A 25,271-nucleotide genomic window follows, 5' to 3' on the forward strand; every position below is an offset into this window, starting at 1 on the left:
TTCAAGGGTGATAAGAAATCTCAGTTGTAGGGAGTAGTTGGGCTACTTGAGTGTTCATTTTCCCAGAGAGAGGAAAGAGGGTGACAAGTACAGTATTTTTACTGAGATAATGACAGCCTGTGATTTCCCAGGCCACTTTTAATTGGCAAATTAAAATCAAATGGGCTTCTCCACAGGCGTTGCTTAAGCTTCACCTGGAGAAATGGTCTTTTCCAGTTCTTGCCTGTGATTAATCCTCCCTGGGGGGAAAGAAAGGGTCCTGTTGCATACAGAATAGAAATGCTCATAAAATTGCATTGGCTATAGGTAGAAGTCTTACAGCAGGAAAAAATGTATTTTGACAAGATACACCTGTTTCTAGGATTCTTTTGTTACTTACAAAGATGATTTTCACACATTGGTGAGAAAGAGGCTTAAAATCAGGCATCAAAACTGGAGCTTGCAACAGGGATAGAATCACAGTATTGGTGCCACTGAGCATGTTAGAGACCATTCTGGCCAACAGTTTCATATTGGAAACAAACCTGGAGGTCAGAGGCCCAGCCAGCTCCCATCATCAGCTCCCAGGGCAGTGGAGAGGTGGTGGGCTGGGAGCAGTGTGTGCATCTTAAGTGACAGTGCCACGGCAATGGGCAGGGGGAGGGACAGATCCATGAGAAGGTGCTGTTGCGTGATCACTTCTCTGTACAGCCAGGAAAGTTACTACTTAAGCTATTTTTTATTTTATTTTTGACAGGCAGAGTGGACAGTGTGAGAGAGAGACAGAGAAAAGTCTTCCTTTTGCCATTGGTTCACCCTCCAATGGCTGCTGCGGACGGCGCACCGCGCTGATCCAAAGACCTTTTCTCATCCACATTATAGAGATTAGGCTTATAAAGGTTTAAGCAATGCATGCAAATCTACAGAGCTAGAAAGGGACAGAATCAAGATTCAAACCCAAAAGTCTGCTTTTAACTACCATATTGTATTCATTTACTTATGAAAAACAGCGGTGTTTCCTGACTATTTGGCCTGAGATAAATGCATTTCTTCAGGATGCTGTGGCACTCACCTCTGTCTCCCTTTCAGGGCCCTCTGGCTGGGAACAGCAGTGTGTTGAAAGGTGCATTTCTACTCAATTGCAATGCTCATCTGAAAGTTCAGGGAAGATCAGGGGGGAGTCACTCGGGGAAAAGAAAACAGAATGCTAACTGAGCATTTTCAAATACTGTGTCTCCTATTAGACCTTAAAATAGAAACCTTTGGACATGGAACATTCGCAAAGATTCCCGGAGAGCTTCTAGATGGGTCTGCCTGTGTCTTTGCATTTATGAATGGCCTCTCTCACAAACTACAGTCACTTTATGTTGCTGGAGGGCTTGGATTTTCTCAAGCAAGGAGTTTTCCAGAAAGGGTGGCCAAAGAACAAAAGGGGAAAAAAAATAGTATGTGTTAAATCAAGGAAACATGTGCTTCTGGCCCAGTGTCTCAAATCACTTCTGTCATTAATATTGTCCACACCTAAGGTAGCTTTGTGCCCTGAAAGTCCTTGTTGCCTTAGCAACAAAACCTAGAAGTTTCTCAGAATAAATTTTGGCTTGGAGGCTACTCAGCCTCCCGTTCACATGAGGGTCACAGAGTGTCATTCAGGCACTCTGTCCCAGGGCTCTCTGGAAGCAGCAACAGCAATGATAACCCAAGTGTCCAAGAAGTCGTATCCCTGGGATCACAGTGAGGGTGGAATGCTGGTGGGAGCCTGCACTCGTGCCCAGGTGCCTCAAGTGGAGGTCCCATAAGAGTGAGAAAGAGTGGCTCATGATTGGCAGGCCTTTCAAGTCACAGAGGACAAGTTACCAAATTTAATTCTGAACAGATAAGCACAGTGGAACACTGGGTGGGGCAAGCCCATGTTAGGTCATTTTTGCCATTTCTTGATGTCTGTTTGAGGTTATTGCTGAAGGACATTCTCAGACCTCATGTGATTTGCTGCTGCTAAGACCCTCTTTGTGCTCAGGGTAGGGGCTGGGGGAGGGACAGCACTGTGGCATGTGCAGGAGCCAGCTTGTGACACTTTCAGGGTTTCAGCATCAGAGCTGCAGGGGGCGGGCCAGCAGAGCCCTAGGAGAGAACCCAAAGCCTCTTCCCAAGGCAGAGTATGGTATTTTGTCCTGCGACAATGGAAAAAATGCTGTCACATTTGCTTACACGATGGTTTATCTTGATGGAGAGATGCCCTTCTTCTAACCCCTTTCATTGCTCTCCTCTCTAACAATCATATTTCCTGTGGGGTTTTCCCCTGAAATGCCTTACTTTTACTCCACACTCAAGTGTAAAAAACTCAAAGTCCTTTGGCCTGAGACTTGATCACACTTTATATTCAGCTTACATTCTAAGATGCTAAGGAAACCCATGGAGAAATAGCATCAGACTGTTCCAGTTTAATAAACAGATATGGATACTGGTCAATCTCCAGTGAATCAAACATCCATCACATTGGACAAAGACCTAATGTTAATGAGTGAGCTGAATCTGTGTTTCAAACAGAGTAGGAATATTTAGCTTGCTCTACACCAAACCACAGTTCTTGTACACCTTCCTTCTCCTAATCCTACTCAATCAAGCCTCTGTTCTAGTTTTTGAAGTTCCTAAGAAAAGGCGGTGTTTTCTTTTTTTAAGTAAATGATGTACTAATGAGGATATTATATAAGCTGTAGTAAGATATGCAGACTCTGAGATTAACACTGTAAGCCTGGCAGACACAACATCCTGTTTTCTTCAGAGCACTTTGAAATTGGGTTGATTTTAGTCAGAAGACCGGCTGTCAGTCTTTAATGTCAGTGCTAGGAATGCACATACAGCTACTTCCAAGAGTGGGGAATCACGTTTCCATCCTTTTCCCAGCAATTTGTTGCTTATACTTTTAAAATATTATTTCTGTATTTGTTTATTTGTTATTTATATATTTTTATTGGGGGGGGGGGGAGAGAGAGAGAGATCTTCCATCTGCTGATTCACTCCCAAATGGCCACAACAGCCTGAGCTGGGCAATCCGAAGTCAGGAGCTTCTTCCGGGTCTCCCTCGTGGGTGCAGGGCCCAGACTTGGATCACCTTCTGCTGCTTTCCCAGGCACATTTGAAGGGAGTTGGATTGGAAGTAGAGGAACCGGGACTCAAACTGGCGCCCATGTGGGATGCCAGCAGTGCAGGTGGTGGCTTTACTTGCTACACCACAGCACTGGCCCCAACACAAATATTTCTTGAATGAATGAATAATTGAAAGAGAGAATTAACGGTTTTACAGTAGTCCACCTTATCCACAGGAGGAGAAGATTCCTAGTAGATTCCTGAAACCGTGTATAATATTATATATCCATTCCTATGACAATGCTTAATTTATAACTGAAACACAAGAAAGGACTAAAGTATAACATAAAACAAAAAATTATAAAAATATTCTGTAAAACATTCTAAATTCATGAATTGCTTCATTATGGAAATTCTCATTTAACATCTTCAGAATATGATTTGCCATGGGTATGTGAAACCAGGAACAGTGAAACCATAGGTGAGGGGGTGCTACCATAGATGGGCTGAGTGGCCAGCTGTACCGTACTGGAAACAGAATAGACAACAGCCTGAGTTATCACTTGATGTGGCAGTGTTGAGGTCATCGGAAACCTTTGCAATGGTGGTTTCAACAGCAATGGGAGGGAGATGGTGATGGGGGTGACAGAATCAGAGAACACAACACAGTGGTCTGGAATGTTGACCCTTCTTCCAACACGCTGGTAATAAAGAGCGCTCTGTGTAGACAAAACCCATCAACAGTTTCTGGGCATTAAACACTAATGTGCTATTTATACTTTTGTTTCAAAGTGGCGTAAAGACTTGTGAGTTGAACTTAATTTTTACAGTTCCATATATATTCATACAACTTAAGGTCTCTTGCTTTCTATAATACCAGTATCTTTATTAGAATGGAAAAATCACTACTAAGTGTTCTGGTTCAGTAGATTTAAACACACATTTTTTGTTTTGGTCATTATCTCAAAACTTGGTTTGGCTCAGAGCTTTGTAGCTTTAGTAGGCCAATCTGTTAAACACAAATATTATTTCCAGTTATAGTTTGGAAATAGTGTAACACCAGAAATATGAACAACTATGAAGCATTTTAAACTTTTTCCTCAAACATGTTGCATAGATCTCAGATAACTCAAAATCATGTTGTTTTCAACCACTAAAAGAAATCATGGTGGTGGGCCCAGCAGTTAAGATGCCAGTTAGGATGCTCATGTCCCACATCATTAGATTCGATTCTTAGCCCCAGCTTCCAGCTAATGTTCACCTGGGAGGCAGTGGTGATGGATCAAATAGCTGGATACCTGACAGCCATGTGGGAGGCCTGGATTGAACTCCTGGCTTCAGCTTGGTCCAACTTCAGTCATTGTGGGCATTTGGGATAGTGAAATGGGTTAGGAATGCTCTTTCATGGTCTCTGTCATGCTGCCTTTCAAATAAGTAAGTGATTATAAAGTCATGATTTTAACAGAGTATAATTACATCGAACTTTATGTGAAATAAATCAGGAAAACATATGCAGACATATGTAATTCCTAATAAAGAATAACCAAACAAAAAAAGGTTTTAAGTTCACAGCTCTCTTAACAGAATGACTGTATTTTTGGATTCCCGTAAAATGGTTTAACTATAGGGTTCTTGACTGTGTCAGCTTTTCTGGTTGTCAAAAAGCAATAATGTGCTGTCTGGTTCTTCCGGCAGGCTAGCAACTATGAATAAGGTTGTGACTGCTCAGCATAAAGGAAGAATTCCTTTACGCTTTTAATTATAAATATCTGTTAAATGAAGAACAAGGGCCAACCTGCCAAACTATGTGCATGTTTTTCCTTTAGAGATGTCAGAGTCTGAATGCTATTTCTGTTCTGGGCCTAATTAAAGGGAAAGAATCATTAGACATCCAGCAATTCTTGCTGTGGAAAGAGCTTTGACCTACACGCACATCTGCCCACCAGGACTCTAAATGAGCTTATTAACTCACTTGACATGAGACAAGTGATAGTGACAACTGGAAGTGGCTGCCAGAACATGTGGATGTCAGCCAGTGGCTTCAAGGTAGATGATTTCCATTCCCAAATCTCCGAAGCATACAGCTCTGGGCAGATGGGGTGCATGGTGTGTGTGTGTGTTTAGAGACTGCCAAGAAAAAGGCTTTGGCAAACCAGGGAACCCAAATTGCTGCTAACATTTCCCACAAAGTTGTTGAGTCTCACCTGCACGCTGTGTTAAACTGGGCCCTAATGTGGAGCAGGATCAGCCACCATAGTATCTTCAGAGGGATGTCACATTTTAAAATGTCCTTAACTCTTTCAAGTAAGTTGTGATAGCAACTTTGCAACAGAAAGTTAATGTTATCTCAAGGTTAAGACTTTTAAAATTGTGATAAAATGTGCATAATATAGTGTGCATCATTTGAATCACTCAAGGGTGGTAAATATATTCCCAGTGTTTTGTAACCATTACCACTATTTGTACCCAAAACAGCTTTTTCATCATTCCAACAGAAACTCTATACCCATTGAATGGGCACTCCTCATTTCTCCCTTCTCACAGATTGCGAGGGCAAGCGTTTAAGAAACGTGTCACGTGGGCCTCCTCTTATCATCGATGTGCTGTTGTCACATTAGGGGAGAGTGTCCACTCTAACATTTCCCAGCAGCTCCTTTTTGTACTATGATTCTCAAAAGCTCTCTTGATAGGCTGCTGACTTGTCCTTGCTTTCAGCAAAAATGTCACATATTTCCTTAGATTTTGTTATGTATGATGATGTCCAGTTTTCCTATTAGATTGTTAGAACACTATGCATAACCATTTTTGTTGGTCAAACATGGTCAAGTATTGTCAATGTCTTGTGGCTTGTCCTGACAGCAATCTAGAGAGAGAGATGGGTGACTAAAATCTAATGCTACAATTTTCATTCTGTTCTTCACTAATTCTTTGTCTTGTGGAGTTTTTGTGCTTCAGAAGGCACAAATGATAGCGTGTGTGTAGTGTAACCTTTTTTCATATGCAGGTGAATAATATTTAAAGCAAAAGAATTTAACTAGAGATTTGAAATAATGGTAGTTCCAACCTTAGTGCCATTTGCTAATTACTGTTTGTGAGTAAGGTTACATATGTGATCAGTGTTGCCAGCCGTAATTTAGTCCAACTTGACCACTAATTCAGTGACAAGACCGATCCAGGTAGACGTGTTGTACTGAAATGCTATGTGAGTCAGCTTGTGTACATTCAGTTTCCTCTTGGCTTGTGTGTTGTTTTAGACTGTTCATCTTCATGTGATGGATCTTTCATTATGGATAGAATGCTAGTATTTGATTTTTCTGTTTTTCATCCTATAAACAAAGATATGAGTTTAGTCTGATTTTAAAAAATATTTGTTTTGAAAGTTAGAATTAGAGGAAGGGATGTGAGACATAAAGGTAGAGAAAGAGAGAGAGACATAGATTTTTCAAACTTTGGTTCACTCTTCAGATGGCTACAATAGGCAGAGCTGGGTCAGACTGAAGCTAGGAGCCAGGAGCCTCATCCAGGTCTCCCATGTGGATGGCAAGGGTGCAAGCACTTGGGCCATCTTCCGCTGTTTCCTCCAGTCCATTAGCAGAGAGCTGGATTGGAAGTGGAGCAACCAGAACATGAACTGGTGCCCATTTGGGATTCTGGCATTGCAGGTGCAGCTTAACCCACTGTGCCACAATACAGACCCCCTAGTTTGATTTTTGAAATACTTTAAGAAAAGACTTAAAAATTCTTAAGAGCCACTTTGGTACAGTGGTTGGCAGCCAGGCCATAGGGATTGAAACCCAGCACTGTATTTTTTTACTGTGTGATTTGGGAAAGTTATTTTACCTCCCTATGACTCAGCACTCTCATCCATGTGGTGTGTTAAGACTGGAACTACCTTTTACAGTTTGTGAAAATTAAATGAATGTAAAATTCTTACAGCATCACTTGTTACATTTTTAGTGCCATATGGATTGACAATTTTTATTAAGCTATTGGGTACTTTTATTAAGCTATTAGGTATTTTGACAAGTTTATATCAATCAAACCAAATCTACCCTTCTGTTTCCTAAAAAAACAAGCTTTTTACTAATTACAATACTTTCTGTGATACAACATAAATCAGATGCAAAATGGGGCTCGATTTAACAAGTACATGACAAATATCAACCGTATCCATCCCTCGGTCCCTCCCCTCCTTCCTTGCCTTCCAAATAAAATGTTTATTCCTCCTTTTCTCCCATTTGGAAGGCAGAAGAATATTAGCCATGAGACTTAAAATATTAAAGGTGTTGCCACATGTATATGGGAAATGATTAAAATAAGTCACTGAAATGTTTTTCTAATATTTATAAGAGCCCAAAGTGTGACTGAAATGTTCCTAATTATATTATCCAAGAAAAGCTAAAGTTCTGGCCTCAAACAATTCCAAATCTTAGAGAACCATTTGCTGTTTGTTATTGTAGGAAAGGAAGGCTTTGCTTTTGGTTAGTGCTTGTGTCATGTATAGAGAATGTTGGCTTTTCTCTCGCTGAACTTTCCTCAGGCTGTTTAATTCTGATGCCATTACCATTTCAGCTGAAATCAAAAAAGATAGTTAATTGCATTTGAGCAAGTTTGTAGGAGAAACCATGTAATAGGCTCTTGATATATTTATGCAATTTGTATATAGTTGCTTCTGGTTGAAAACTCAAGTAAACTAGAAGGAACTCCACAGAGGCATTTTCAGGCCCATAGCTCCCCTCAGTCTAGAACTGGTTTTCTGCTTGTTTATCTCCCACAGCTAGCACAGATCTGATGCCCTGGTGACTGCTCACCAGTAAATGTTTGTTGCCTGAGTAGCTAAGGGAATGATAGTAATTAGCTAAGCATTGAAAATGCAAAGCTGAGAAAAATCACATGCATCCTTCCCACAGTCTAGTGGGTAACACATTAACACGCCTACAAATGCAAAGTTGCAACTGTAGTGAATGCTCAGAAAAACAAGAAAATTGTGTTATCGAAACTGTAGTGGCAACAATAGGGATTCCACCTGATCCTTATATTGCTCTGGCAGCAATATAAGGAATGAATTGGAGTGAAGTAGAGTGGATGCAGGCTGAGTGGTAAGGATTTTGGGGTAGTATAAACAAGAGAGGATATTAATTTGGTGGAGAGTATGGAGGTGTGGTAGACAGTTGGAGATGGATTTAAGAGGGATTTAGGAATCATATTGATAGATGTTTGACTCAGGAGGGATTGTGGTATCTTTCCCAAAGATAAACAGCACTAGAAGATGACCAGGTCTGGGTGTGAATGATTATGAGTTTGACTTTGGAAATGATGGCTCCCTTTTGAAATTTTAGTTTCCGCCAACTCCGGCAAGCCATGCCTGCATTCTTTTATTCCCCGCCCACTTAAATGTTGGCACTGTCCATGGTTCTGACCTGAATCTCTGTTGTCCAATAGAGTAGCCACAAGGGGCTATTGAGCACTTGAAATGTGGCTAGTCCAAATAGAAATGTGCTGTAAGTGTCCTCACATTGGCTCTCAAAGACTTAGCATTAAAAATAGCAAAAAAATGCAATCAGTAATACTCTAAAATTATTAATTACATGTTGAAATGATATACTTAACATGTATCAGGTTAAGTAAAATACAGTATTATTTGTTATTCACCTGGTTCTTTTTACTTTCTTAATGTGGCTACTAGGAAATTTCAAATTAGACATAGGGCTCACTGTATATTCCCAGTGGAAGGCACTGCTGCAGTGACCCTCTATTGTGACTTCATTCCTGGCCTGTGGGCCCACAGGAATGCTCAGTGTCCCTGGGACATTGTACCTCATTTTATGCCTTATTCTCTTCTCTTCCTGAACTTTTGCTCCTTTTCTTTCCTATCAGATTAGCTATGACTTCTACTTCTTTGTTCAAATGAGAAAAGCCCTCTATAATGAAACTTTCCCAATTCCTTAAGGCATAATTAAACATTTCTGCCTCAGAAACTTATGTGCTGTGTTAATACTTTTATTATAGGTAATTCACATGCTTGTATTTGTTTTATATTCATTTATCTCTCTAGCCAGATTGTGTAAGCTTCTGCAAAGTGCAGGTGCAATCTGATTTATGTCTCTAATTATGTAACCTGATACTCAATTATAGGCATAAATTGTTATGTACCAGAATGTTATTGACCACCAACCTGGTACAATTGAATCTACTCACATTAAACAGCTACTGTGTGACTGGTTATGACTTAGATATTTTATCAGCAGCATTTTTAATGTCCTCAACAATGCTGCAAGGTAGATATCATTATCATCATTTTGCAGGTGAGGATCTTACAATGTTTGAGCTACTAATAAATGAATGGAGCCAGTATTCCACTGGACTGAATGACTCTAAGCCATGTTTCTTTCCCCTCTGATTGAACATGGGTTAAAATATGGAGAGTATATTTCTATACTATAAAATGGAAAGAACGCTTATTTCCTAGGCTTGGTAGAAGATTAAGTGAGATAAAGTATATAAAGTATCAGGACAATACCTTTTTATAATCATGCTATTCAAGTAGTATAAGTTTTTAATTAAAAATATTTAACATACATACAAAATAGTGCATATTTATGTGGTACAATTTGCTGTTTCATTACACATACACATTGTGTAATATCCAACAGGGTAGATGGATTTATCATTTTAAGCACTTAGCATTCCTTGATAGTGAAAACATTCAAAATCCTATCTGCAAGGTATTTTAATAGAAAAATATATAATATATTACTTTATCTATAATCACATTGCTGTATAATAGAATCCCAGAACTTCTCACTCCTATCTAGCTATAACCTAGTACCTCTTACTGAATCTTTCCCCACCCTTTCTCTCTACTTCCTGCCCCAGTCTTATGAGAACACATATTTTTTCAGAATCCACATATCAGTGAAATCATGTGATACTTGTCTTTCTCTGTTTGGCTTATTTCATTTGATATAATGAACTCCAGTTCTATCCATATTGTTGGAAATGGCAAGATTTCATCCTTTTTTTTTGTGGCTGAGAAATATTCCATTGGGCATATGTATCACATTTTCTTTATCCATTTATTGATAGATGTATACTTTTTTAAAGATTTATTTATTTATTTGCAAGTCAGTTACACACACACACAGAGAGAGAGAGAGAAAGAGAAAGAGAAAGAGAAAGAGAGAGATCTTCCATCCACTGGTTCACTCCCCAGTTGGCTGCAATGGCTGAAGTTGCACTGATCCAAAGCTAGTAGCCAGGAGCATCCTCTGGGTCTCCCATGTGGGTGCAGGGACCCAAGGACTTGAGCCATCCTCTACTGCTTTCCCAGGCCATAGCAGAGAGCTGGATTGGAAGAGGAGCAGCCAGGACTCAAACCGGAGCCATATGGGATGCCGGCACTGCAGGTGGCAGCTTTACCCACTATGCCACAGCACTAGCCCCCAGATGTATACTTAAGTTGTTTTAATTTCTTGGCTATTGTGAATAGTGCTACGTTAAACATGGGAGAGCAGATGACTGTTTGCCAGATGTATTTCATTTCCTTTGGATATATACCCAGAAGTGGGATTGCTGGATGATATGACAGTTCTACTTTTGTTTTCTACTGTAGCTTTATGAATTTATATTCCCATCATCAGTGTGCAAGTGTTCTCTTTCCTCTACATCCTCACCAACATTTGTTATCTTTCATCTTTTTGATGAAAGCCAATCTTACTGGAGTGTGGTGATATATCATTGTGGTTTGATTTGCATTTCTCTGATGATTAGTGATGTTGAGAATTTTTTCCATGCACTTGATGGCCATTTGTATGTCTTCCTCTGAGAAATGTCTGTTTATATCTATGGTCCATTCTAAAACTGGATTATTTGGTTATTGTGCTATTGAGTTGTTCGAGTTCCTTATATATTCTCAACATTAACCCCTTGTCAGATGTGTAGCTTACAAATATTTCTCCCCATTGTGTAGATTGTCTCTTCACTCTGTCGCAGTTGGCAGTGATAGGACAATGAGTCCCACCACCTGGAGCCCCAGTTTCCTCCTGATGCTGGGCAAGCTTAGAGGCTCAGTCTGAGCTGAGGTCTTGGGCTTCTGGATTTGAGTCTGATTTCCTCCCTGTCCCAGCCTGTCTGTATGGTTAGAGTTTAGTTTTCTGCTGGTGGTTGGAGGAGGCCAATTGGCTGAGGAGGGTCCAAATAGTCACTCTACAACTATGGAGTTGTAGAGGAGTGCTCAGTCCAACTGAACTTTTCATAGCAGGCCTGGCACTGGGATTCAGTTTATCCTCCCTCTTTCCAGCAGGAGGTGCTCTCTGGGCTATATCATTTGGAGCTGGAAAGGGGTGATGTAGGCAACTTGTTCCATATTGCTTTCTTCAATGTGACTTTTCTTGTGATTATATCAAGATAAGGCACTATTGGGGCTGGCACTGTGATGCAGTTGGTTAAAGCCCTGGCCTGCAGTACCAGTGTCCCATATAGGCACCAGTTCAAGTCCCAGCTGCTCCACTTCGGATACAGCTCCCTGCTATTGTGCCTGGGAAAGCAGCAGAAGATGGCCAAATGCTTGGGCCCTTGCACCCATGTGGGAGACCTGAAAGAATCTCCTGGCTCCTGACTTCGGATTGGCTCAGCTCTGACTGTTGCAACCATTTGGGGAGTGAATTAGTGGATGGAAGACCTCTCTCTCACTACCTCTCTCTGTAACTGTTTCAAATAAGTAAAATAAATCTTAAAAAAATTAAAGATAAGGCACTGTGATTTTTCACTTGGCTACCATAGCTCTTGTGAAGGTGACTTGGTATACGGGTGTTTGTATAGCTGTTCACTTGGGTATCTTTTCTGGGAAGTGGTCGCTGATACCTCTTACAGAGCCACCATCTTGGTTTCATTCCCTTATGAAATTTAAGATCCAATATCATTAACTCAAACACAAGAATATTCAGAAACCTTCTTTAGTATAAAAACTAAAGGTGCATGTGTGGACATTAAAAAAAAGGAAGAAAACAAACCCCAAATTAATAATAGTTACAGATGAGTAATTTAAAATATTCTTTGAATAGTTTTAATATATGGCAATTTTCTGCTATGAAGATATATTATTTTGATAAACAATAAATTCATATTATAAGAAAAACAGTTAATCAATAACCACCCTCTTTCCCCCATCATAACATCATAGGGTCCAAAGCCTGAGAAATCTGAAGAGCCTTGTCTGTGTGAATCACATTGAGGCATGAGTTTGGGCAGGCCAGGTAGCCTCTCTTGGGGTCATCTGTGAAACGGAAGGGTTTGAGTGCCATGGTCTCATCCAGTTCTGGGATAGCTGAATTCTATGTGCCTGCCACATGGTAGGCTGTCATTAATTGAGAATGATCTGGCTTGGGTAATAATAATGTTCACTAAGAAAGTTTTAAGCTACAATAACTCTGTTGAGGACATGGAATGTTGACAGTAGGTTGTCTAGGACTGGATCAGTAGCTTAACAGGGGCATCTGGAAGCCAGGATCTGCCCAATTTCCCCTGTGTTGTCCTCTTCAACCATTGGCTTTCACTCTAGAGATTGGTGCTTCATGGTCACAAGATAGTTATCACACCTCCATGCAGGAAAAGAGGCAAAAAGCTTGTCATTTATAAGCAGAAAGCTCCCTCCTATCTCACTTGTCAGAAATGAGCACAGGTACAACCAGACTAATCAATGGCAAAGGGAAGGTGGCTCTAACCTGCATTGGACTGGTGATCATTCATCCTCCATCCGAGTGCAAAGAATAGCTGCTCGTTGGCCTCACAGATCAGGGCAGATCAGGGTTCCATCAGCCGGGAAGAAAAGTAAGGTTGAGAACAGCCGTTGAGTAGGAAGGAGAATGGGTGTGCTAGAGCACTCAACTACAGATTTGCTGGATGAATGAGTGAGGGCTTCTTTATGACTTTCATGAATCCTAAAGTATTTTGCCCTGTGGGACCCTTTCTCCATTAAATATAAAGTTAATATAAAGTTAATATAATATAGGGTGGATTCAATGTTACATGTTCCTTATTATTAGGATTATATTTTGTTCTGGTTTAAGAAATTAAAACATTTTTATGGACCCTTAAAGTACTGTGGGCTAGATACTGTCTGTGTCCATGGTGTCTAGTGGATAATTTGACTCTAGATCTTTGTTGCTTTTCCAAATGGATTATAAATAATTGAAGGAAGGATTCTCTACCAGGTTTTGTTGTTACCCTCAGAATCCCTATTGCAACACTGAACAGCTATGCGCTGCTACTATTAGGTTGACCTAACCCATCACTGTTTCTTCCTCTAGGGTGAGCCAGGACCTCCTGGTCCTTATGGTCCTCCAGGAGCCCCTGGAATTGGACAGCAAGGTATTAAGGTAAGAATACTAGTCTCTTTGCCCATTGATGATCTTTGAATTTACAGCAGGGCACAGGGCAGTGTGATTTAAACTCTGTTCAGCCTAACCTTAATAGTCTGAAGGAAGCTTCTTGCAGAAGCTACTTAGATTCTGTATGCTTGGAGAATGAAATGCCCTGGTCAGGGGCAAGTACCATAATCATGACTTTTGTTTTTATTTGGTTGGAATGAAAATGTCTGCAAATACACACTCTCTTGCCAATCTTCGTGTACTTCTGTTGAGATTTTATGGTGTTTAAACACGAGCATGTGAATATGTTATTAGGAAATATCACACCTTAGCCATCAGCTATCATCTTTATCACATTAAGTAAGCATGGAAGAACACAGGCCAGTTGGCCCATGACACTAAATAAATGTTGACAGAAGGTTTGTAGGGAACTAAAAAGGGACACTTCCTTTTCTGGGGTACTTTGCATCATCCAGGCCATGATAGAGCATAAGAGCTTATTTAAACGGCCTTTCCATGTGGAAAATTGCTGAGCAATAAACCTTTGAAGTGGTACTAAAATAGAGATCATAGAAAAGAGTGTACTTTCAATGTAATTAAATGTCATCATGGACTTCAAAAAGTTTGTGGAAAATGGGATTAAAGGATAAGATGATTTGGTGCAACACATTTGAAATCCATGCATAATTCTTTCATACTAAGTATTCATGAAAATTTTGAAGACCCATTGGATAGCATTTCAACAATAAGTACATTGAGACTCCTGGAAGGTGGAGTTTATATTGGCAGAACTTTTGGAGAAGAATTCCAAAGGAGATGAGTCATGAAACAGCTTGAAGGATTGGTGAAATAGGACACAGAGGGGATACGGAAGGGAAACATTCCAGGAGGGTGGCTCAGAGGCAGGACACAGCACAAGCATTGTCAGCTTGATCATCTCAGTCACCAGAAAATGAATGGCCGCACAGTCCATCCTGCCAGTTAGTGCACAGCAGTTCCTGAAAGTTGAAAACATTGTGTTGCATCTAGACAGGAAGAGATGATAAACAGGGAGGGTGATCTGCTCACTTAAATTCTAGAAATTTCTCCTTTATGAATCTTTATTGTGATGAATACAAAAAGTTTGTCTATTTTACTATTTGTTCTTGTTGAAATCTCAGCAGTATTTTGTACTATATCTCTTTTTATTTTTAATCTCAAGCTTTCATTCCATTCTCTTTCCCCCAGGGAGAAAGAGGTCAAGAAGGAAGAACAGGAGCTCCTGGAGCAATGGGAGTTGGTGAACCTGGGCAGCCAGTAAGTCGTGAAAATTTTAAATGGAGTAAGAGGGGAAAATATAGATCCCAAGTGTTCTGTTTTTTTTTTTTTCCTTAAGGTTTATGTATTTATCTGAAAGAGTTATACAAACAGGGGAAGGGACACAGAGAGAGATATTTTAAATCTGTTGGCTCACTCCCCAGATGGCTGCAATGGCCAAGGCTGAGCCAGGCCAAACACAGGAATCAGGAACTCCATCTAGTTCTATGTGGGTGCCAGGGGCCCAAGTACTGGGGACATCTTGCACTGCATTCTCAGGTGCATTAGCAAGGAGCTGGATCAGAAGTGAAACAGCCAGGACTCTAACTGGTGTTCTTGTGAGATGCCAGAGTTGCAATGATTTTACCTGTTGTGCCACAACACTTGCTCCTCAATGCGTTCTTATGCTTAGGATAAATGGTCAAATCAATCCATTTTGTTCTTTTTGAATAGCAGAAGACAGTGAGTATACAAGGACCAGATTTAATATTATTTTGCATTACTTTTGAAATAGAGCCACTTATATGAAAGTGCTCCAAAAAGGTCTTAGAAAAAGGGATTTAAAAGATAAGTGTATTTTAGTGCAAAAATTTTTAAATCCATGTATACAGTGGGTCTTCAGAAAGTTCATAGAATGTGCATATTGTGAAAAAGCTATGCATGGATTTCAGTTTTTGTACCAGTTTACACTCATCCTTTAATTCCATTTTTTCATGAGTTTTTAAAAGTCCCCTCCTCTCTCTCTCTATACTCACATGTGAGCTTCCTCTTACTGTAATTTCTTACAAGATTAATCAGCTTGTCCAAGAAGAAAAGGGTTCTCATTTGTTAACATTTTCTAGGAGATAAAAGATCTGGATTCAGGCCTAACATCTATGCTATGTAATTGACTTTCCTGTAATCATAGAGGAAAAAAAAAAAACAAAAACACAGAGAATGAGGACCTTGTTCATTATCTAATCCATGAGTACCTCCAAGGCTAGGATTGATGATGGTAGAAAGAAAAAAAAAAGTTATTGAGTGTCTGGCTAAGTAGCTTTGAAGTTTAATGTTTTTGGAGAGGAAAATATTTTTCTATCAAAAGAGATCTGGAGAAGTCTTGAATAAAACATGATAACTTACTGCTTCCTAGGTTAGAAGAGCTGTTGGCTCACCAAAGTATGAGTAAATACAACTGATTGTAGACAGTTGGCCTCCCAATTTGGTTTTGGCATTGAATGGTTACTCACATGTAAATATTAACAGAAACGTGTTTCCGTTTTGTAAAGTATGAATGAAATGGCAGCTTATTGTTAAAGCATTAGGCTTTCACTAAAGCCTGAATGTTAAAAAACCAGAACATCATATGGATGATACCTAATCATTTAGGTCTAATCATTTAGAGATCAAGGATCCAATCTGTTTCTGTGAGCTACATAGTGCTTTTGAACCTACCTTCTTTGAGTCTTATATTCCTGTTTAATATAATTCTTATATTCCTGCTTAACAACAACCTCAAAACCTAATGTCTTCGAATAGTGACTTGTAATTTCTCATGATTCTGTGGGTCAGCTGGGGAGTCCTACATCATGTGAACTTGACTGGAGTCCCAGAATGGCGGGAATGTTAAACGTGGCCGCACTTAGATGATTGACAGTCGGCTGCTGGTTGTTGTCTGAGAGCTCAGCTGGCGCTGCTGCCCAGGCCCCTCAGCTCTCCTCCACCTGAGCCTCTGCATGTGGTTGCCCGGGCTCCCTTACATGGAAGCTTAGATGCAAGCAGGAGTTTTCCAGAAACCACTCATTTTGTAAGCCCTGGCCTCAGAAATCATGGCACGATTTCTGTAGTGCACTTGGCTAAAGTAAGTATCAGACCAGCTACTGAGTGGAGTGGAAGAAGACTCCACTTCCCTAAGAAGAATGTCAATCAATGTACTGGGACATCCGTAACTCACTGTAGCCTCGGATTTTAACTTTTTTTTTTTTTTTTTTTTTTTTGACAGGCAGAGTGGACAGTGAGAGAGAGAGACAGAGAGAAAGGTCTTCCTTTGCCATTGGTTCACCCTCCAATGGCCGCTGCGGCTGGCGCACCGCACTGATCCAATGGCAGGAGCCAGGTGCTTCTCCTGGTCTCCCATGTGGGTGCAGGGCCCAAGCACTTGGGCCATCCTCCACTGCACTCCCTGGCCACAGCAGAGAGCTGGCCTGGAAGAGGGGCAACCGGGACAGAATCGGTGCCCCGACCGGGACTAGAACCCGGTGTGCCGGTGCCGCAAGGCGGAGGATTAGCCTATTGAGCCACGGTGCCGGCCAGATTTTAACTTTTATAAAATTAAAATACTGAGTTCTTTCTGATTCTTTAATTTTCAGAACTGGAAATACTGAATTAGAGTTCAGAAAATATGAAGAGAACAAGTATAAATTTAGTATAAGTTGATAATGATGGTATTTTCGTCAAATAGCTTTATTCTTTGCTATTATTATTATTCCAAACTCAGCAATAAACTTAATGAGTTTTACTTATTCATTCTAATTCTTACCACATTTTTATTTTTAACTATTGAAATATTTTAAGCATATTAATAAATATGTTGGGAAGAAAAATTTAGTTGGTAGATTTGCAACCCTTGCTTTAGATTTTCTTTAAAAATCATAAAACATTCTGAATAAAGTTTTCATAGTCTCTTCCAAAAAATGGAAGAGGAAAGAACATTTACCAATTTATTTGATGAGCCAAATGTTCCCCTGATACCAAACAAAATAGTAACAATATATCAGAAGAAAATTACAAACCAATATTCTCTGTGAATGAAGATACCAAAATCCATAATAAAACATTGACAATGTAGTTCAGAAATACATAAAAAAGAATTATACTAAAGAATGAAATGGGACATATTCTATGAATGTAAGGCTTAATAATTGAGAAAGAATATAACATATCATATTAAAAGGCTAAAGGAGAAATATCTCATGGTCAAATCAAAAGACACAGAAAAGCATTTGACAAAATTCAAAGCTCTCCTGAGCCTGATTAAAAACTCCCAAAAAACTAGAAATAGAGGGAAACTTTCTCAACTTCTACCCAAAACCTACAGTTAATATTACACCTAGGAAAGAAAGCTTGGGTGCTTCCCACAGAAATCAGGAAGAAGACATGGATGACCACTCACTTCGGTATTATTTAGTGCCATACTGGAAGTCCTCGCCGGCACAATCAGACAAAAAATAAACTGAGAAGCATGGAAACAAAGAAGAACAGAGAACTGTAACAGTCCCTATTTGCAGTTGACAGTCACGGTTGTAGTGAAGAGTTGGGGAGTAAACTAGTGCATAGATCTCTCTGTGTGCCTGCCTTTGTCTTGCTGTCTTTGAAATAGAATGAGACTAAATAAATGAAAACTTAGAAAAGAAGTTGTTCCCAGTGAAAGTATGTTAGCACTAAACTTCAAGTTTTTAGCTCAATTATGTAATTGGTTTTCTTTAAGAATATTTTAGCTGGTATGGAGATCTGGATTGTATACCAACTCCACGTTCTACTGACAACCATTGCTCCTTTGAGCTGTTTGCAGTCTGTAATTTCTTAGAAATTCGTTCCTTTAACTTTGGCTGACTGTGCAATTTTTTTATGCCCATTCTTCTGTACAGTCATTATGATGCACATAAAAACTGATATACTTTCATCTGTATTGTGTCAGATTTGCCATTTTATGAACCTAAGAATTCAACAGATTTTGGAAGTTTTTAGCTATTATGTCTTCAAATATTTTCCTTTCTGATTTCTTCTACTGATTTAGAAATCCTATTATATTTGGACACATTTTGGGTAACTTTTTCACATCTCACTTATAATCCATAAATTTATCTTGATCTGATGATAAAATACTTTCAACTAATTCCATTGTATTTTTAATATTAGAATATTTTTAACATTCTTTTTTTAAAAAAGATTTTTATTTATTTGGGAGGCAGAGTTACAGACAGTGAGAGGGAGAGACAGAGAGAAAGGTCCTTCATTCACCAGTTACTCCCCAAATGGCCACTGTGCCAATCTGAAGCCAGGAGCCAGGAGCTTCTTCTGGGTCTCCCACGTGGGTGCAGGGGCCCAAGCACTTGGGCCATCTTCCATTGCTTTCCCAGGACATAGCAGAGACTGGATGGGAAGAGGAGCAGCCAGGACTAGAACTGGTCCCTATATGGGATGCCAGTGCTACAGGCAGAGGATTAACCTACTGCATTGCAGCACTGGCCCCTATTCTTAACATTCTTGAAATTATTTCTTTATCTGCCTTTTAAACTATTTTTAGCTATATTTTTTGATTCTTGTATTTTCTTTAAGTTATTAAGCATTTATAGTATATTTTTGGGTCTCTTTTGAAAGTCTGGGTTAAATTTGCTCACTTTTATTAATTATGAATTATTTCTTTGAATGTTTCATACTTTAGAATCTGAATTGATTTTCAGCAGATCTTTCGTAGTGAAAATCCCAAGTGCTGTAGGTGGAGGGTGTTTGAGAGGAATTTGAGATTGCATCTCTTATGTCCTCTAGGGATTTCCTTGATATTAAAGTCTAAAGATGTTCATAGACCATCTAGGTGATGTCAGTCAAAGCCACAAGCCCATTCACAGCACAGGGCCATGCTAGGAGTTTTCAGGATCATTCATAGCCCAAGGCAAGGCATGCAATATTCTTGTCATCCATATTGTTGTGTTGGTCAGGTGGCTTTTTCCTACTCTGCCTTCTCATTCAGTGTATGTAACTGTGAAGTGCCTAGCTTTTTGTGGGAATCTCAGCTCTAATTCTCATGTTCCACTGGGTCAGCCAAATCGTCTGCTACTGTCTCTCCCTTTGGATTTCCTAGATGTCTTGCCAGCACACAAACACATTGTTCTACCCTGGGCACTTAAGTTTTCAGCTCTTGTTTTTGCACCCTGTAATTTGCTATGTTGTCTGTGGGCTCAGTTACACCTATACAATTTATTTTTATTTTATAATTTAAAAAATTTATTTGAAACTAGAGTTAGAGAAAGGGAGAGATGGGGAGGGAGGGAGGGAGAGAAAGAAAGAGAGGGAGAGGGAGAGAGAGAGAAATCTTCCATCCTCTGGTTCACTCCGCAAATGATGGCAATGGCTGGGGCTGGTCGAGGACGAAGCCAGGAGCCAGGAACTCTGTCTGGGTCTCCCATGCATGTGCAGGGACTCAAGCACTTGGCCACCTTCTCCTGCCTTCCCAGGCGTGTTAGCAGGGAGCTGAATTGGAAGTGGAGCATCTAGGTCTGGAACCGGCAACCATAGTGGATGGCAGCTCTGCAGGTGGTAGGTTTACCTCTATGCTACAATACCAGCCCCTACAGTTTATTTTAAGGCAAATTTTATATTGTCTTTCTAATTGTTTGTAGCTAGAGAATTTTCACAATATTGACAGCATATGAAATTCTTGTTTGTTTGCTTTCTTTTCAAGCTACATTCTCAAAGTGATGCTATGAAGTTTTGGGATTTAATTGGAAATAATGTGTCTAAATGTTGCTGCAAAGTGTCATGCAGTCCCCTATTTTCTTTCTTTGCCTGAGTCAATTAAAGTGATTTCACGTTTAGTGCCAGTTTTTCCCCCAATACTGTACTAATATAAGTCTGCTAATAAATTAATATTCCAGTTCTAAAACTTAACTTTGAACTGTCAGATATCATCTTACCTCAGTTTTGGTAGATCTGGTAGATATAACTTTCATGAAAAATAAATTACGACCCTGAAGGTAATCTATTTTTGTGTGTGTGCAAGGTTATTGAGGGCAGTCTCAGTAGGAAAAAATACCCCTAAAGTAGAACTAAAATTACTTTGGGGTTAAAATAGATGACACTGGTGACAAAGGACAATTTCTCCTTTTTTTTTTTTTTTTTTTTGCATTTTTATCTTAATGCTTACAATGTATATTGAAATTACTTTATGGATTACTAACACTATTGAGATTAAGAAAAATAAGGGCTGGTGCCGCAGCTCACTAGGCTAATCCTCCGCCTGCAGTGCCGGCACACCGGGTTCTAGTCCTGTTCGGGGCGCCAGATTCTGTCCCGGTTGCTCCTCTTTCAGTCTAGCTCTCTGCTGTGGCCCGGGAGTGCAGTGGAGGATGGCCCAAGTACTTGGGCCCTGCACCCGCGTGGGAGACCAGGAGGAAGTACCTGGCTCCTGGCTTTGGATCGGCGCAGTGCGCCAGCCGTAGTGGCCATTAGGGGGTGAACCAACGGAAGGAAGACCTTTCTGTCTGTCTCTCTCTCTCATTGTCCAACTCTGCCTGTCAAAAAAATATATATATATGGGAAATCACACTTTATCTCATTGTTAATTTCTCAATTGAGGTTCTGCACTGATTAGACTATGTTAACTGATAGAGTCTTCCATTTTTTTTAAAGAGGAGTTTGTTAGAATTCAAGTAAATAGAAATTTTTATAACAAAGAATTTTTTATGACATAAAGAATTCATAGTTGTAGTTGGTTCTCATGGCTTTTAAAAAGGGTACTGAAGGTTTTTTCCTTAGAAAAATTATTTATTTGAAAGGCACAGTTAGAGAATCTTCTATCTGCTGCTTCATTCCCCACATGGCCGCGACTGCCAGAGCTGGGCCTGTCCAAGGCCCGGAACCAGCAGCTTCTTCTGTCTCCCACGTGGGTGCAGGGCCCAGCGACTTGCACATTCTCTGCTGCTTTTCCGAACACATTAGCAGGGAGCTAGATCGGAAGTGAAATGGTGCCCATTTGAGATGCCGGCACCACAGGTGGCGACTTGACCGGCTACACCACAGCGCTGGCCCCAGCACTGAGTGTTTTTATAGAAGCATTTCTGTCTTTTAAAAATGATCCCTTGCTACTGCCTAATGAATTCAAAGTATAGTTCACCTAACACAAGTGTATGCTATTTTTCTTCTGGTAATAATCGCCTTCCATGCTGTTTAACTGGAAGACCTGGTGTGGGATGTTATTTTGACAGTTCACAGTAATTTGTCCTTGGACTACTGATTTTTTAACTCCTCTGAGTGTCTGCAAGGATTGAATACTCTGAGCAGCTTCAAATACATGATTCTTTAGAGCCTCCAACATTTTCTTCTCACCTGAGCTGATCCATCCAAGAGATGTAGGCGAGGAAGGGAGATGCGGTGTTTATTGCGTGGAACAAGCCTCTCTCTACATCGCTGAGTTTAAGCCATTCTCTCTGAGATTGCCTTATTCATATAAACTTCCTTCAAATGACGTTCTTAACAATTGTGGGGCTCCAGTCATTTTGACAGTATTAGCAGAGGATTACCGAGTGCTCCATGGGTAAGAGCTTTGCATCTGGCTGATGCCAACCTTACACGGACAGTGACGTTCGTGGAAGAGTAAGATACGGTGTTTAACCATTTTGTGTTTGATGCTGGGCTTTGAGAAATGCAACGCCTGTTTAAGGTCACGCTGCTAAGATGTGGCAGAGTCTAGACTTGAACTTGGGTCTGAATGACGCCAAGATCTGCTTTGCACTTTTGTGTGAGACTGTAATCTTCATGACACAGCAGCAGGTCTGTCTGTGGCTCTGCCTCCTGGATGTTTGATAAGCAGTTGTTGAGTAATGAAACATATGGACTCAAGAAAGACTCCCTTTTAAAAAAAAATATTTTATTTATTTGAAAGACACAATTACACAGAGAGGGAGAGAGAGATCTTCCATTCACTGGTTCACTCCCCAAATGACCTCAACAGCCAGGGCTGAGCCAGGACGAAGCCAGGAGCTCCATCTGGGTCTCCCACGTATATGCAGGGGCCCAAACACATGGGCCATCTTCCACTGCTTTCCCAGGTGCATTCGCAGGGAGCTGGATCTGAAGTGAGGCAGCTGGGACTTGAACTGGTGCCCATATGGGATCCCGGCATTGCAGGCAGCAGCTTTACCTGCTATGCCACAGTGCCGGCCCTGACCCCTGTATGTTTAATGTAAATTGTGATTTTTTTTTAATTTGTCATCTCATAAGGGAAGGAGAATAGTTGGTTAATATTTTCCTTTCTAAAATATGTGTTGTTGGCTAGGCAGTTCTCAGTTTAGTTTGCAATCTAGTTTTCATGCTCCTTTCACTTTTTCCTCTAGCGAATTGCTCTGCCTTTAGAGTAAGCGGTCATGGATATTAGCACTTTGATTAAGGTTTTGGAGTGTAAAGAGTGAGATTTCCCAAAAGCATTGCAATTTAAATTGAATTAGATGTAGCTGTGTTTTTTTTCTTGTAATTAAAGTCTTTGCGAAAAAGACTAGGCATAAATACTAAAGACTGTTTCTTAAAATATACAATACTAGGATAGTGCAAAAAATTAAACAGTGACACAAAGCTAGTTTTCTTTCATACGAATCTGTAACTCTGCTTCATTACTGGTGAGCAAAATACTGCATCCTGGTTCTGCTACCGGGCTTGAGCAGAGAGCACCTTTTAGATCACCCTGGATCTCAGGTCCAAGATCACCCAGAGCCTGCAGTGTGCTGGCTGTGGAGCTTGTGGGAAATGTGGTAGATTTTGATCCATCATAGGTGTACGTTCCCAACAAGCTAACTCAAATTATTTGTTTAGGTCCATTACAGTACAAGCTCCAGGGTGTGCTTCTTAAATGTTTGCTTTTGCTGGTTCTTTTTCCATCTTTTTGTCTTCTGGCCGAGCAGGGGGAGGGGACATAAAAAGGAAAAATGTGCAGCCTTTGAAAATTCCTGGCTTCTGTAAAACTCTGGTTCTGGACTTTGGTTTTTCCAGTTGGCATGTTTCTTACTAGTCCGCTTCAAAGCTGGGGCTGTGTTGTTTTTCTGTGTGAGAAGTTCTTTCCTAGTGCTTTCTGAGAAGTGTTACATGGACCTCTGAATTTTAATCAAGAGAGAAAACCATGGTTCTCCTTAATGATCCTATCAAGAGATCCAATTTGCATGTAAAACTGTCAGTGGGTTCAACCCATTCCAGAAATAATGCAAATTACAAACCAAATTTATCAGATCAGAAATTAAAACACATGTGAGAAGTACTCACTGCTTTGCAACAGCCATGTAGTCATTGCTTCATAGGACTCCCCTGATACTTTGTTAAATTATGGCATCCTTCTGCATCCTCCTCCCAGCACTCCGTCCTGGATCTTTAGCTTTTCCTCATAGGATTTAACTCCTGGTTCTTATTCTGAAGCCTGACTTTATCTTCCGTTTTCCTTTCATTTCAGAATTCTAGAAGGCCTTATGCAGTCAAATGGAATGAGTATTTCATGCAGTGGGGATATTATTTGTTACAACTCTACAGTTCTATTGATCAGTATGGAGCCTACTAGAAAAATTTTCAACAAACACTTAAATAGGATGAGTGCATTGTCATGTCCATGTGAACTGATGTGTAACCATTCTCTCTCTTCCCCCCTCCCTTCCCATCTCTTCTCATCCCATTCTGTCTTTCTCTGCCTATTTCTCTTTCCTCTTCTCCCACCCAGGGTCCCCGTGGTCCTGAGGGAGCTCCAGGAGAGAGGGGCTTACCTGGAGAAGGATTTCCAGGACCAAAGGTAACACTACCTTCTGTAGCAGGAAAAGCTTCTTTGCCTCACATGCTCATGAATTAAAAATCTAAAACATTTGTCCTGGCCAGTTACTAACGCCAAGTGCTTTCCTGCCTGTCCTCACCCTAGGAAATGAAGGGGAGCATATACTTCCCCTTAACATGAAAGTACAATGGAATTTGTGATTATAATAAGTAATTGATGAAATTCAACATCATGTAAATTCCATATGTAACATTAGAAAAATCTTTTAGTGTGTAGTCATTAAGGCTACAGTATATTTATTTCCAAAAGTTAAGCTACTGAGTATAGCTATGGAAAGACTTTCCTTATAGCTTTGTTTTGTGAAACAGAGATAAGATACTTAATCTAACAAACCAATTTGTAATCATATTGCCACCAATGTAATAAGAAAGGAAATTTTACCATCAGAACACAAGGTACGAAAGACCTGCCTTCCACCTGGAAGATGGAAATTTGAACTCTTCTACTGCTTCCCACATATGATTCTCAGAGCTCAGTTTCCTCTATACCAGAGGTTGGCACCTTTTCTCTGCCGAGGGCCAGAGAGCAAATACGTTAGTCTTAGTCATTTGGTATCCGTAGCAACTTCTTAACTCTGCTGAGGTAGCTGGCAAGCAGCTGCAGACAATGGACAGATGAATGAGTGTGGTTCCAATAAAATCATGTTTTCAGAAAACAGCAGTGGGCTGGATTTGGCCAGTGGGTCAGCATTTGCTGTCCCCTGGTCTAGGCAGTTTACTCAGAGTGTCTGGCACATTTGCTAAAGGCCACATAGGAAATAGTTTTCCAAAAAAAATCTCTGAACAGCATCAACAGAATTCCAGAGCGAGTAAAGGTAGGTTTTGGAGTTGTTTCTTCATTTCTAAAATCTGTCTCCCAAGCACATCCTGTGAGTATGCACACATGCCCTGCCCAATCACGTGCTGCTGTGAAGTGTTCAAGACCATCCACATCGTCCTTCCATGAGGCCATTAGGATCTGACCGTCCCATTGTGGCCTCCTGCTCT

The 25,271-nt window shown here is 40.3% G+C and overlaps 1 protein-coding gene across 2 annotated transcripts in view; it reads left to right on the forward strand.

The window, feature by feature from the left end:
• Window positions 1-25,271, forward strand: part of COL28A1 (collagen type XXVIII alpha 1 chain) — a 204,782-nt gene that overhangs the window by 64,728 nt on the left and 114,783 nt on the right. For both annotated transcript variants that reach the window (XM_062179058.1, XM_062179059.1), the window contains exons 12-14: window positions 13,371-13,439; window positions 14,658-14,726; window positions 24,178-24,246. In XM_062179058.1, coding sequence (XP_062035042.1) covers window positions 13,371-13,439; window positions 14,658-14,726; window positions 24,178-24,246 — 207 coding nt within the window. The remainder of the gene's footprint in view (window positions 1-13,370; window positions 13,440-14,657; window positions 14,727-24,177; window positions 24,247-25,271) is intronic.

Source organism: Lepus europaeus, chromosome 20, assembly GCF_033115175.1.
Source record: "Lepus europaeus isolate LE1 chromosome 20, mLepTim1.pri, whole genome shotgun sequence".
Classification (NCBI taxonomy): domain Eukaryota; kingdom Metazoa; phylum Chordata; class Mammalia; order Lagomorpha; family Leporidae; genus Lepus; species Lepus europaeus.